The 14303-nt window shown below is 39.7% G+C and overlaps 1 protein-coding gene across 1 annotated transcript in view; it reads left to right on the forward strand.

The window, feature by feature from the left end:
• Positions 1-772: 772 nt before the first annotated feature.
• Positions 773-14303, forward strand: part of PHF20 (PHD finger protein 20) — a gene marked incomplete at its 3' end in the record, with an annotated part of 44610 nt that continues 31079 nt past the window's right edge. The window contains exons 1-8 of the mRNA XM_010148882.1: positions 773-887; positions 6667-6838; positions 7047-7131; positions 7833-7912; positions 10207-10576; positions 11211-11318; positions 12251-12427; positions 13198-13371. Coding sequence (XP_010147184.1) covers positions 805-887; positions 6667-6838; positions 7047-7131; positions 7833-7912; positions 10207-10576; positions 11211-11318; positions 12251-12427; positions 13198-13371 — 1249 coding nt within the window. The remainder of the gene's footprint in view (positions 888-6666; positions 6839-7046; positions 7132-7832; positions 7913-10206; positions 10577-11210; positions 11319-12250; positions 12428-13197; positions 13372-14303) is intronic.

The raw sequence follows: 14303 nt of genomic DNA on the forward strand, positions 1-14303 counted from the left end.
GTGAGCTTAAAGATGACAGGAATAGATCCTGATTTGTATCTTAACTGTGGGAAATGACGGGAAAAAATTTGAGGGGGAAAAAAAGCTCCTGCTCAGGCTTTCCACTAAATGTACCTTGAGAGACACTGCTTTGGCAAGATTTCTTTAACCTTTATGTTATGTGTTGGAAACATGTCTTAATGAAGACTTTTTTGAAATTTTCTGGTTAAGATGGTAAAGTAGGAAGAAAGCAATGCAACTATGCAAGCAGTATAGACAGTCTTCTGAATTGGTTAAAGAAACTACCTATTTCTGATGTCTTTCAACTCTATTGCATTTGTAGCGATGAGGTGACCTAGTGTTCCTGAGTGTTCCACTAACAGGGTAGCTATTGAAAGATTGTTACTGTGTTTGGTTTTCCCCACTTCCTGTTTACTGGATTCCTTGTTTTCATCAAAACGGGGAGGGGGAAGAGAATATCATGAAACTTCTATCCCAGTTGTGAATAAACACTGGGTTGCAGAGTTCTTAACTGACCTGGAACTTGGACCAAAGAACAAAGGTTGAGTTTCAATCTTTCATGGTCCAGTACATACCATTTTGAACACACTTTCCAATGATTCGGTATACTGTCACTTGAGAACTCTTGTTTAAGAGATAATTGCCCTCATTACTTTCCACAAACCAGAAATACAGAGGTCCCTTAACATCTAGCTTTTGGTGGGGATTATGGTGCATAAGATTATTTTGTTTATGTCTTGATCAGTGATTGATATTTAATTGCATTTTTCAGGGGAATAAAATCAGCAGTGTTGATATTACAAAATGACAAAACATCCTCCGAATAGAAGAGGGATCAACTTTGAGGTGGGAGCCCAGTTGGAAGCCCGTGACAGATTAAAAAACTGGTATTTTTTTAAAACCATTCATATTCTATTACCTCTAAGTCTTTACTATCATAAACATTTTGTATTCGTACAATATTTAGTCGTGGTCATTGGTTTATAGGAAAGTAGTTAATTCATAAAAGATTATATACCAGTGGTTCAAATGGGCGATAGGTGTTGATGTGTTGTGCTGGCCCTTAAAAAGAGGTGTACTGGTGCTAGCTGTGCCTGGGAAATAGGACTACTCATAAATCTAGTGCAACTTCAGCCCCTGATACTCCTGAATTCACATTTTAAATTCTGTGCTATACACAGATTGCAGAGCAGACGTTATGGAAAGAGCAATCCTTTTGCAGGACAGAATACCCAACGTCGTTCCTCGCTGCTTCCTTTCCCATTGCTCCTGTGAATTCCTAGGCTTTAAACCCTGATAGAAATTGTTGTGGCTTGTGCTCATTTGAGGGTGGTCAGCTTTAGCATTGAAGAACTGCATGAGGAAACACATTCTACCCTAAGATGTCTGCTCTGGAACCTGTCTTGCATACTTCAGTTGTGAGGAGAACACATTTCCTGACTAACCAATGCAGAAGGAAGGGGAAGAAGGGACTAAAAGTTACTTGGGTGAACTTGGAGCCTTCTAACAGTTCATTTTAGGAAGTCAGCTAAAAAAATTAGTGTTTAACACTGCTCATGAATGAGTTATACAATGAAAATGGCTGGAGTCAAAGACTTCTTAAATACAGCAATTTAATTTACTTTTGTTAGCTCTTTTAAGGTATCTCCTTGATTTTTATTTAAGAGTCTGTGTGGGTTAGACATGACTGTACTTTAGGCCCTGGAACCTGCTGGCAGGTTAAGCATACAGAAGTTAGTGTTGAAAATCATCTGGACATCCTAAAAGGTTGGAGCACTGTCTTAGACACAGGGGACTTGTTCCAAAACATCTTAGTTTCATGTGGAGTATTTCTCTACGTTCCAGGTACAAGGAACTCTGAAAATGAGCAAACAGCGGAAAGAACATGAAGTACAAACGTTAAATCATACTTGCACGTTATGTTGGCTTTCCTGTGTAACCAACAATTGTGTTGGTAGGGCTTTAATGTGAATCTTTGTACTCTTGAGCTTTGTTTATCTAGCAAAAAAATAGTCATGCCTACAAAAAAGAGATTTCTTAGCCTATACGTAATGTAGGCTTATTGAAGACGCAGTTTAGTATAGATTGTGTTTGAGTAAGGCTAATAACTTCTGTCCATGACTGTGATCTTTCTGATATGCTGGGATAACAACAGTATCTCAAAGTATGGGCGTAGACAGTTCTTTACCTGGGAAAACTTTGGGGAGGGAATTCAGTGCCTACTATCCTTTCTACATATCTCTTGTCTTGAATTTTGGATATGCTGTATGTCTGAAACTAAGCCGTGTTGTTAAGTTTTTAAAAATACTTCATCTTGTAAGACCAGAGTTACAAAACACTGTGCATACTACAGGTCATTTAACTTAGTTACTAACTTTCCAGTTCTGAAAGTTTTCTTTTGCTTGCTAAGCATTTGAAACCTGGGTCAGAAAGTTCATGTTTCCTTGACTGGTCATCTGTGTGTGTTTCTGTTTTCAAGGTTTGTGAACAAAAATTTCTAAGAGCTGAGTGCTTATTTTCTCAGTAGTGACAGGCTGATACACCACTCCAGGTGTGGATTTGTAGAGGACACAGATGACTTTTTTCCCCCTGCTACTTTCACCTGCTGCTGTGTGAACAGGACCACTCTGTGGTGTGGTCACAATGTACTCCTTTTATGTGGACAGAAAACTTTCCACTTGCTTTTCCCAGTCCTAGACCTGCAGAGGGCCGAGCTTGACTTGTGTTTATGTTTGTTGCTATGTTGGCACCTAAGCATAGGCAGAAGCCTCTTGTTGATTGGAGGGCTGGCTTTGGATTCTGTGCTCAGTACCAAACGCAGCAGTCAATTCATGGGCCAGTATTGCTTCTCAAATGGCAGTACTGCTTTGGAAAGTGTTTCATCTCAGAGCCCCATTTACTTTCCTTCCCTGGCAGCAGCTTGTGCCCTGGAATGCTAGTTCAGGACTTTCAGAGTGTTTGGATGTGATGACACCCTATTGAAGAAGGAAGAAAAATGGTGTATGCCAGCAGAGTAGTCAACACAGTCTGCATCTTGCCGAAGTACAAAGTGGATTTTGCATCTTTAGAGCTCTTATCAAAGGCTGCTTTGTTGTATCTGGAATCATAAGGTATTGGGAATGCACTGCATTCAGTTCCTAGTGCAGTTGTCTGTCACCTCCTAGACTCAAACTCCAGGGAGTACAGCGAGTATTTTTTGGCGCTTGTTTGATGTATCAAAGCTATCATGAAAGGCTTGTGACAGTGTCTGCTGACCTCAGGGCACTAAAGAGGGAGAGCTCTGGCTGTCAGGCAGTGCCTCTGTGCACGCTGAAAGGTCTTGGTACACGGTGCTTGAGTTCAGAGGATGGAGTAGTGGGACGACAGTAGTGCAGTCCTAAATGGAGAGATCCCAAAGAGGCTGGCTGTGTACATGTACACACTGTCCAGCTGAATTGAGTTCTTGAAACTTGTTGCATTGGATCATTTACACCCTTCAGTGCTAGCTAGCTGCAGGCAGAGGATGACTCTGCACTGGGTGTCTTCAGTAGGCAAATGATGACACGTCTTGTGTTTCCTTATTGTAGTAACACCTCTTCAGGTTGTCTGTTGTGTGAGTAAAATGGGTATGAAGAGGCTTCTGATTCTGGTTGAAGCTCTTGAGTATTGACTCTTCAGTCAGCATTTTGATTCTGAATTTCAGATATTTACCTCTTCACAGAAGAGGATGGTTTTATGCTTGTGTCTACAAGAAACCATTTTCATATTGTTTGCTGTGCTCTGACAGCAGTAGTCTGAAGTTGCCAGTCATTGTTAACCCCTGTCTGTTGAGACTGTGCTGTTTGAGCTTTTGGTTGTTGCTTAGCTTCTTATCAAAACTATTGGCAGCAGCTTGGGCATCTTGGAGCTCTTCCCTTACTGTTTAGACAGTGCATAAAGCCTTGAAAGTTACAAGCTCATCATTCCTTTTGGGTTGAGCTGGAAAACTACTTGTTTTGAACAGCCAGTATATATTGCAAAAAGTTGTCTGATTCCAGCTTGTTTTTCACAGCATGTTATATAAATACTCAAATTGGTACCAGTTGGGGATTTCTTACCCATGGAGTCAGCTAAATGCTTCCTTTGTGATTTGGGAGAGGATGTCTTGGACCATCCTTGGACATGGGTGGCTGTACTCTTTTTCAGGCCTTAGCCAGGCTTCAGCTATTGGCCTTTCACTGTGTGTATCCTCACGTTTTCTTGATAACAAGTCTGAATTTCTTTTAAGTTACCTCTAACCCTTGGCATGTTTACAGGCTTTTTGGTCTGTGTGAATGGATGTGCTGTATTACTCCTCTTCTGTATAGATCTGTGAGGACTTGTGCCTCCTGATGTGGCATGCTTGCTCAATGCTTTGAAGGCTAGGGGAAGAATGTTGGAGGAAGGGAGCTAGTACTATCTGTGTGTGGTGCTCAGAGTTGTTGAGGACGTATGAACCCTTCTTCTTTGTTTAGAAGTTGCCAGCGGTGTCTTCTGCATCTGAAGGGAAGATGGTATGAGGGAAGGGACTGGCCAATTTTGTAGCACAGCCTCTAATAGGTTTACTGTTCCCATCAAGAGCACTGAATGTATGTTTGCTGATACTGGTTGCTTCAGGAAGAGAAGGCTTGTTCAGACTCCAGCAGCATGTTATCCAGGAGCTGGCTGAGCTCCAGTTCACCCATGCTGATTCTCAACCAGGCTGAAATTTGGTCTCATTGTCAGGTATGTTTTTGCGGTGCTTGATGATAAAACAGCATCCTGTCATGAAGTCTTCAGAAGGTGAGGTGGGATGGGTGCAGATGATGCTGGTGGTTCTTCTGCTGCAGAAGGTTTCTTTTTCTGGGTACAAAGCAGGAAAGAGTCTTGCATCATAAAGTTAGTGGATGCTTGTCTCTCCCCAGTGGAAGAAAGTTAGTGGCTTGAGTGTATTTACCAGAGGTGTTTATCTGGTCCAGGGACTGGATTGTTAGCTTAATGTTGAGTCAGCACACCATCATTTTTATCAGCTTCTCTCTTCATCTTTGAGAATCTGGACAAGCCCTAGGTCCATTGCAGTCCTGATGGCAAAAGCATCCCTCTGACCAGGCTCTTGCTGCGAGGACCTGGTAATTCCCCTGTTCTTGCTGCACTTTGCCAGGGCTGGATACTCATTTTTGTTGTTACCTGTTCTTAGTGAGAGGCAGTTGCTGAGATACCCAAGAATAAACTATGTTTAATAGAATTATGTTGTTATATGTGGAAAGACACTGAATATTCCCCCCTCATGAACCTGTGCAGGGCAGTGCATGGGGCTACCTAAATAGGAAATATGTTGACTGTTAGATGAAGTAAGTTGCTTCCTTCATAGGAAGGTCGTTGTCAGTTAGAGATGTCGTCTTCTCCTCCACAGCCTTTGCTGCATTTTTTGTTAGTATATTGGGATGAACTACTGGCACAGCTTGAGTCGTGGCATCGAGTGTTAGGTAGGGCTTTAGTCTGTGGTTGCAGTGTAGCGTGGCCTAATTGTAGCTTTTTTTGAACAAGTTGTGACTGGACATGTCTCAGATCTGCTGAAGAATTTCACTTGTAGGTAGCTTTTTCATTTGTGTAGGATTGTGAAATGGTACTCGGTTGCATTTACATCTTTATTCTGACGTGTCTAGGTTTCATTGTTAGCATCAGGCTTGATGCTTTCTAGATGCAGTTTCTTTCTACTATGTATCAGGTAAAGAATTCTTGTGGATTTAGTGTTGTGTGTGGGGGTGTTTTTTGCTTTTTCCCTTCAACCCTTTGTTCAGCAATTCAGTGGGGCCTTGCCTTTCTTCCACAAATAATTGAAAACACTGACAAGTGGAGATTTTCTTCTGGTGCTGTTAACTGCAGATGGAAAAACATCAATACTTGGGGTGTTATCGTCAGTTGGAATAGTAAAATATGCTATGATTCCAAAATACTTACTGAAGTTACAAATTACCAATGCAATTAAAGAAATGCATAATGTATAAGGTCTTCCTGATTACAAACAACTGGATTTGACTTGTCTTGGATTCCTGTACTTCTGATATACTGAGATTTTTATTTAAAAGTCCCAGGACTTTGCATATGAAATTAACTTCGAGAATCTTAAACTTAAGCTAAGTTTAGTGTGCCTGCTAGACTTTTGCTGTTACACTGGGTAGATGGTTGATGCTTGTTGATGGAAATCTGAGAGAAGCGAGTGTATTGATCTCCAGGTGTTACTCTTGTTAAGAGGGTGTTGAAGCTATCGGTTTTTTGTATATGTAAAATTTCTAGGTCTAGGGATGTTTTCTTTGACTTCTTGATCACTAGTTGCCTCTTTTTTTTCCACCCCAGTCTAAGTCGTCCTTGGTTGTCACCTCTTCCTGCAGCTGTTCCTTTGCTGTTCAGTTTTGGCTTAGTCCTGTTCTGAGCTCTTAGTCATTTTGTTTGCATCTTTACTGCTTACACAAGTGATACATCAAATATTAAGGTTGTAGAACCTAAAGGTGGTTAGGTATAGTTACTCAGCACCCCATCACACCTGATCAAGCAACTCTTCAGATATTTTGCATTCAGTGATGCAAGAAGGCCCCACTTTTGCAATGCTTTTTATACTCTAGTTAAGTGTCTGAGACAGCTTACTTTTTTTTTTCTTACCTGAAATATTTAAGTCTACTTTTTGACCAGGTATCCAGCACACATTGAAGAAATTGATTATGAAGAAGGAAGAGTACTTATCCATTTCAAACGCTGGAACCATAGATATGATGAATGGTTTTGTTGGGACAGTCCTTATTTGCGTCCCTTAGAGAAAATACAGTTAAGAAAAGAAGGATTACATGAGGAAGAAGGTTGTGCAGTAAGTAGAAAATAGAAGACGTTTGAGTATGTAATAGTTTAATGTGCAGTTGTATAAATTATGGCCATTAAAATGTCTTGCTGTTGCTGTGTTGCCTGCTGTGTAAGTTTTATGACTTATTTTAAATATTGGAAAACTAATATATTTGATGGTTTAATGAGGTTTCAGTAATTCTCAGATAAAAACATTTTTAACTTCTGTCTTGTAGGGATTTCATATAAATGATCAGGTATTGGCATGCTGGTCTGACTGTCGCTTCTATCCAGCCAAAGTTATTTCTGTTAACAAAGATGGTAAGGAGTCACTTTTAAAAATGCATTACTAACAAGCATGACAAAAGAAATTGTATTCTAACATTTTTGCTTAGGTAGAGAGATAGTACAGACAGAGGTAGTAAAAGACAACTGTGAAAAGTTTTATTTTCAATCATATGTTCTAGTCTACCATGAACTTTCCTCTCATGAAATGGGTGAGAGATTAGGTTTAAAAAAGAACTTTCTACTTGGTTCTCTAGTCAGTAATTGCTTTCAGGTATATGTTTGGAAGAGTTACTTTAAGTTTATTGTCAAGAGGTGCATGTAACCACAGTAAAACTACTGTCAGAGCTGCAAAACCACTTTACAAACTGGGATGGCAGAGGGGAGAATACAGCCATGCTTCTCCTTTCTGAGTATCAGTAAGTAACCGTGAAGGACTTTTGCTGTGTTTTCTGTAGGTTGACTATAATGGTGTAAGATCAAGGAGAAAAAGTCTGTGTAATAATGAATTGGAGTAGTCCACCAGAAGTATTTTGAGCTTTTGTGAAGAAAGTATATCTAAGGAGCTTAGCCTGTGATAAGGTCTTTGCTGCTGAAGTTTTTAACAACACAGATAAGGCAGCTTTTTATCTAGACCTAAAGATGCAGCTACTGTATTGGAGCTGTTAGCAGATGTTCAGTTAAATAACTTCTGATCTTCTGATCTTTAAACTCATGCTTAATTTTTTCCTATTTAGGTACATACACTGTGAAATTTTATGATGGTGTAGTTCAGACTGTCAAAAACATTCATGTCAAAGCTTTTTCCAAAGATCAGGTAAGTATTGTGTTCATGCTACTAGTGTATTCTAAGATTGACAGTTCAGGTGGGTAGATTTGATGAATTATAAAATGCAAAAAGGAATGAAACTTCCTCTGTTGCTAACTTACAAGGCCTCTAAAATAAAATCTCTTTAAATGAAAAGGTTATGCAAATCTTCATAGTATGATTTGCAAAGTTCTCCGATTCATGTTCTCATGAATGCAGCTGTTGAGTATATGAAGTCATAAGCATGTGAATAAAATCAATTTTCTTAAAATCATTAGTATGTACTTTCTTAATCTTCAATACCCTACCACTAGCTCTGGAAACACACTTTGGTTGTTTCACCTGTTGGAGATGACTTTGAATACATGCATCATAAAAATTAAGGGGTGGGAACTATGGAGTGGACAGAAACTATGATTTCACAAAGTAACCACTCAGTTGTCTTGAGAGTTTTAAGGAAGCTGTCTAGTAATTTTTAACCTCACAACTTTGAGAAGAGAAGCTTTTTGACTAATCCCTGTTCTGCTTCTGTGGTTTGGCTGTTCTACCAACCCTTCACCTACTTAGTGCTGTGGGTCCAAGCTTTGGTGCGTGATGGAAAGTACTAGTGAGTCATTCTTAAAAGAAAAATACTAAATTATTTTGTCCTGCTTATGGTAAGAAGTGCTGATTTGTACTTTGGTTTTCATGTGTGGGCGCTTCGTAGGAAAGGCTGACATGTTCTAGTCCTGTGTAACTTGTTTAAAACTTCCTAAGACCTGACTCAGAATAATTGTTATTACAGAAATGGTTTTAGGTTTGAGATCTTGCCACACATTCCTGTGTGGTATCTGTAGCCTGTGTGTTTAGTCATGCCTTCTGCTTTTACTTTTCTGGAATTTGAAGTTTGAACAAAGAAATTGAATCCCTCCCAACACAAGTCTTATGTGGATTCCAGTAATGAATGTTAGTGGATACAACTGAAATCTGTTACCGTTGTAGAAAGGTATGCCGTTCTGTGGAGGTCTCCAGACTTGTGTATCTGCCAGACTGGGAGAGGGAACTTTTGAGATTTGCCTCAAAGTGCTCTTAATGACTTTCAAATGATGGTAATTGTGCCTGATTGAGGGTTGACTAATGCTCACAAGGGAACTACCTTGAAGAATCCTCATTGCCACGAGGAATATTTCTACCGTATTTAACCTTAAATATATGAAGCTGAACAATCAAGAAATATTCTGCATAAGGGAAGATATTTCTGCAAGAGGAAAATATTTTGTCTCTCCTCTCTCCTTTAGGGAGTTTCATGTTTTTACATAGCTTTGGGTAGGTTTTGAAAGGAGTTTTTCTTCTTTGTTTAACCACTAGCTGGGAAGATTTCTCTTAACCCAGGAGATAAGTTACGCTGGAACATCTTGTTCTGTCCTTCAGCATAAAAAAAACATGAAGGGAGAATTTCATAGCGAGCTCTGTTTATACAATCACAAGTGAAGTTTAAAAAAAAAAAAAGGGAGAAAAAACCTAACAACCAAACCCGAGCCACTGGAGAGCTCAAGATTTAGTTGTGAATGTGAGTTACTTAGTGTACAAATTCAGATGCAGTACTAACGTAGCAGCATGCTGGCAGTGGAAGGAAAGTGTCTTGTTCCTGGTCATCAGTAGGAGAGACTGTAGCAGGGAAGACACACATGGCTCTTACCTTAGCTGTTCCTAGAGAAAAAAAAGTCCCAAACCCACCTGATTTCTGAAGGGGGCAACGTAAGCTGGTTGTTTTTTCCTTAATGACAGTGTCACTCTGCCTCTCCCTAGAGGGCATAACATGCTGCATTGTATAGTGATGGTAAAATGTTGCTTTCCATGACTCTTAGCACATTTCAGTAGCACTGATAATTGCAAGCTAAATACTGGTCTGTTTTGAATGAGACACTCTTGTGAAAGGAAGACAGTTTTTGCACCCAGGTGATGGAGCTGTTTGCCCTTTTGTATGCTTTTGACTCCGACTCTTTTATTCGGTATCCCAAGCAGACTAAGTAGTACTGCGCAAGCTAGTGTGGACCCAACCTGCACTTGAGAATGAAGAAAGTACATCTCTTATGCAATTGAGTCGTGAAAAGGGCAGGAGACCGACTCTGTTCTGTTGAAGTCGTATGGGTCCTTGAACAGTTCAAGTGCCTCTAAGTTTTAATCTGTGGGTTGCAGCAGTGTGTATGCTTTTATCCTTTGAAAAATTGGACAAGGATGCAGGACTACTAAATACAATGGCAGGGAGAACTTTTGGATTGCAACAAGTTTAATTTTCATATATGTCACTCTCTTTATTCTAGAATATTGTGGGTAATGCTAAGCCTAAGGCAAGAGGTAATGAAATTCTGTCATCTCCTGAAAAGCGGGATAAATTTAAAGAACAGAGGAAAGCAACAGGTAATGCAAAGAAAGGCAAGGATGAAAAGACATTAAAGACTGAGAAGAGAGTTAAGCAACCTGATAAAGAAGGAAAATTGATAGTCATCTCAGAAAAGAGTATATCTAAGAATGGAAAAGAAGATAAAGAGAATATATCAGAGAATGATATGGAATATTCAGTAGATACACAAATTGAGAAGAAGGCTGAGAATGACAATGTAAAGACTCCACAGGAAAACACAAAAGAAACTAAACGAAAACGTGGAAGGCCACCAATAACACCTCCAACAGGTATGTAGCTACATGTAAATGTTTAAGCCATGTATCACAACCCTTCTAAACTTACCTAAAGGAATGAAAAGTATCTTGTGCTTTCATAGCCTATGTCTGTAGAAACTTCTAAAGAATTTTAAACCTGTCTTTGTTCAGACTTGTTTAGAACAGCTGGGCAGGGGAGAGAAAATATAGTGAAAAGCTTGTGGTCAAGGATAGGGAGAGAGCATTCCTGTTATCATCACAGGCAAAACAAGATTCTACTTGGGGAAAATGAGTTTATTACCAATCAAATCAGAGTAGGGTAATGAGAAACAAGCCTGAATTTTAAAACACCTCCTTTCCCACCACTGTTGCTGATGGGCTTGGCCTTGGCCAGTGGCAGGTCTGTCTTTGCTCTGTTGCACACAGGGAAGCCTGACAGCAGTTACACACAGAAGCTACCCTGTACCCCCTCCCACTACCAAAACCTTGCCATGCAAATCCAATGCAATATAATGTAAAACTTGTCTGCGAGTATGTAGACTTCAGAAAGCCGGGTGAAACTACTTATGCAAGTCCAGTATTTTCACTTGTGAGCCTTGGGAATTTATGTTTTAGCCTTTTGCAGCTTCATATCCAGTCAATTTTTATTCTCCATCTAAATATGTAGAGCCAAGTTCTCAGACGCTGCAGCCCATAACTTTGGAGCTAAGACGTCGGAAAATACCTAAAGGAGGTGAAGTTCCATCAAAGCGTCCTAGGATTGAAAAAAACCTGCGTGAGTCTTTCGGTATTCAACTCACGATGTTTGTATGTTGAAGTTCTTGGAGCTTAAGTGAGGGGGAAAAAATATCTGTAGTATTACCCTTGACCTGTGATACACGAAATGGCTGAAATGCAACACCATTTTTTCTTATATTTTCCATTCATCATCATACTGAAATTCCCACCTAAATCTCGAAAGCTGGATTTAGATGAAGGAGCCATAAGCTGTGACTCTTGATGTAGAGGTTCATAGATACAGGGGAGGCAGTGATATTGCTTCCAGTATGTAGAAGGTTATGAAAGCCTTTTTCTAGTTCTAGAAACTCTTTAGTCAGTAGATGGAGGACCTACCACATTGCTCAGCAAAGACACTTTAGCACTCAACAGACATTCATGTCTCTGCTGTCTAATAGCTCCTGCTGTATCTTGGTATACTGTGTAGTGGTGTTGATGAAATTATATTCTGTCTGGTAGTATCATGAACGAGGGTATGAAGGTGTGAAGAAGGCAGACTTTCCCTTCCTTAGGACTACAGTCTTGGAATTTCAGTACTGTACTTTATCCAGCTTGGGCTCGAAGTTGTGTGTCTGAGTTACCTCGCATAACTTCTGATATTACTAAGGTCTGTGGGGCGGTCACTTTTTAAAGCAATGTTTTACCAGGAAGATATTAATCTGTATTATTGTTACTTCAAATCTGTTACTGTAAGACAAAGTTGAGACACCGTTAAGATAGGTATTTGCTCTATTTTTGTGTATATTAGTAACTGTTACATGACTGTAGCTTTTACAGAGAGGTCTAGGGCTGGTTAGCTTTTGCTGTTAATTTCAGTCCTTAAAAAATGCACTTTCAAACTGTCACTGGGAGGGGAGGTCTGTGAAGTTTGCTTGTGAGCTATGTGGTAATCCTGTAACTGCATGGTCCCATTGAATTTGTCTGCTCCAGCTCAGGAAAAATTCAAGAACTCTTCAGATAACGCTGAAAGAGACCAGATCAGGAGACGATCTTCAAGACTCTCATCTAGTATTAGCCATGAGATTTTAAATACAGATCATGTCACGACTTCAGCAGAAACTCAGCTTTCGAAAGATGCTGTATCTAACCAAAAAGAATCTGAGAAGGGTAAGCAGCTTCCTTCCACTCCAGATTTGTGGTGGCATGCCAGTCATCTAGTTGTTGCAAGTATTGCTTTTTCACTTGCATGACCTGCAGGCTCTGTACCTGCAATTAAAATCTGACTTCATCAGCAGTGCAGAGAACTCCCGGCAAGTTTGTATCTCTCGCTGCTGCTCTAATTGCCTTGTGCTTTTGAGTCCCTCTCCATCAGTCACCCTGGTGGTTCCCATGCCTGGTGGGAGCTTTTCCAGTAGAGGGATTACTGGCCTCGCAAAAGGACAGCTCCATAGACTGTAAAATAGCTGAAAGGAAATGTTGCGTGGTTTCGTCTTTTCTTTTTTTTAGGGGAGGCAGGTTATGCTTGTGAACATGAGTTAATTACAAAGCTTTAAGACTTTTATACTGAAGTAATTCAAATGCTAAGTTTACGGTTTAATCCTCTTGCTGAATACTAAAACCACCACACGGGATGCTTTTATTCTTTGAATGGAGATAATGCTTGGTATTTTTGCCCTGTGTTTCGCTGCCTTTCCCTTCCAGGGGGAGCTCTGACAATGGTTTGAGGAGACATATCCTATTTTAGAGTTAGCAGCTCTAAATTTAGCTACAAGTAGCTGTGTTGTAGAAACTTAACTTTGTGTTAATACAACAGCAAGCAGTCTGATCATGGATGGATATTTGTCTCCACCGTAATGTGATGAACACACACCAGTGTTCTGGAATATGCTTTTGTGTGCGTTTAACTCAATTACTTTTTTTTTTTTCTTCCGTTCTAGTCAAGTTAGAAATTCCTGTTGAATCTGACCAGAGTTTTGGTGAACAAGGATCTCCTGGAAACACATCACATAGCACAGCACTTAGTACAGATGCCAGTTTGCAGGAAGAAAAAGTTGAAAACACTGAGTCTTCCTCTGTTCCTCTCAGAACTCAAGAACCTTCTGCTGGTACGGGTTCAAATTTTGATTTAATATTTAATATTGATGCATTTCTTAAGGCAGCTGCTGCCAGGTGTTTCATGCTTGTCCGAGTGTAACTAACAACATCGCAAGAACACACAATTTTTAACCCTGGGGGAAAATGCATATTTTTATTCCTTATGGACTCAATTTTGATCTTATGCTTTGGATATTAACAGTAATGTTCCAAAAAAGAGGAAATAATAACTTTTAAATGACTGGGTGTAATATTTTTAGCATGTGAATGGTAAAATTTAAAAAATTTTGTTTTCACATTATGATTTAATATTTGTAATTCTGGATTAATTTAGATTAACATTTTAGAAGATCGGGTTATTTTGTAATTTCTGTGCTGCAGGTGTATGTTAGCATTTGTGTTTGGGAGTCCTGATTGTGTATGTCTGTATCCTTATGGTTTTGCTTCTGTTATACTTAACCTAAGAGGTTTCGGTACAAATCTGTGAAGTAGTTCAAACATCTCAGTGTCTGTCTTAATAATGTATATATTCTGTTTTCTCTTAGCTGGGGAGTGTACTCAGTTTGCTTTTTCAAATTAAAATTTCCTGTACAGATAGCAGACTATGCAAAAACATAGTGCTGTCCTGTGATTATTCCTTGTAACTTTGAATACTTGGGTCTGCAGCTAATGGGGGAAACTCGAACTGCAAATTCCCTAGGTTATGCTCTATCAAAGAAGCTTCATCTTGAGTGGAGCAGAGCCTTTAGAAGAGGGGTTTGCAGTTGCTCAGCAATGCTAGAGTAATCTGTATGTGCTAGCTTTCATCCTGTTTGATTCTTCCAGCTTCACCCTCCTGCTTGCACATGTCCTCTTTTACCTACTCTTGTGTAACTGTACAAATGACATGTCCTCTCCCTTTGCCAACTGATGTGCCCCTTTAGTGCAGGAAGGGGTTTACCTCTTTCCC

The sequence above is a fragment of the Eurypyga helias genome, unplaced genomic scaffold, assembly GCF_000690775.1.
Source record: "Eurypyga helias isolate BGI_N326 unplaced genomic scaffold, ASM69077v1 scaffold9783, whole genome shotgun sequence".
Taxonomy (NCBI): domain Eukaryota; kingdom Metazoa; phylum Chordata; class Aves; order Eurypygiformes; family Eurypygidae; genus Eurypyga; species Eurypyga helias.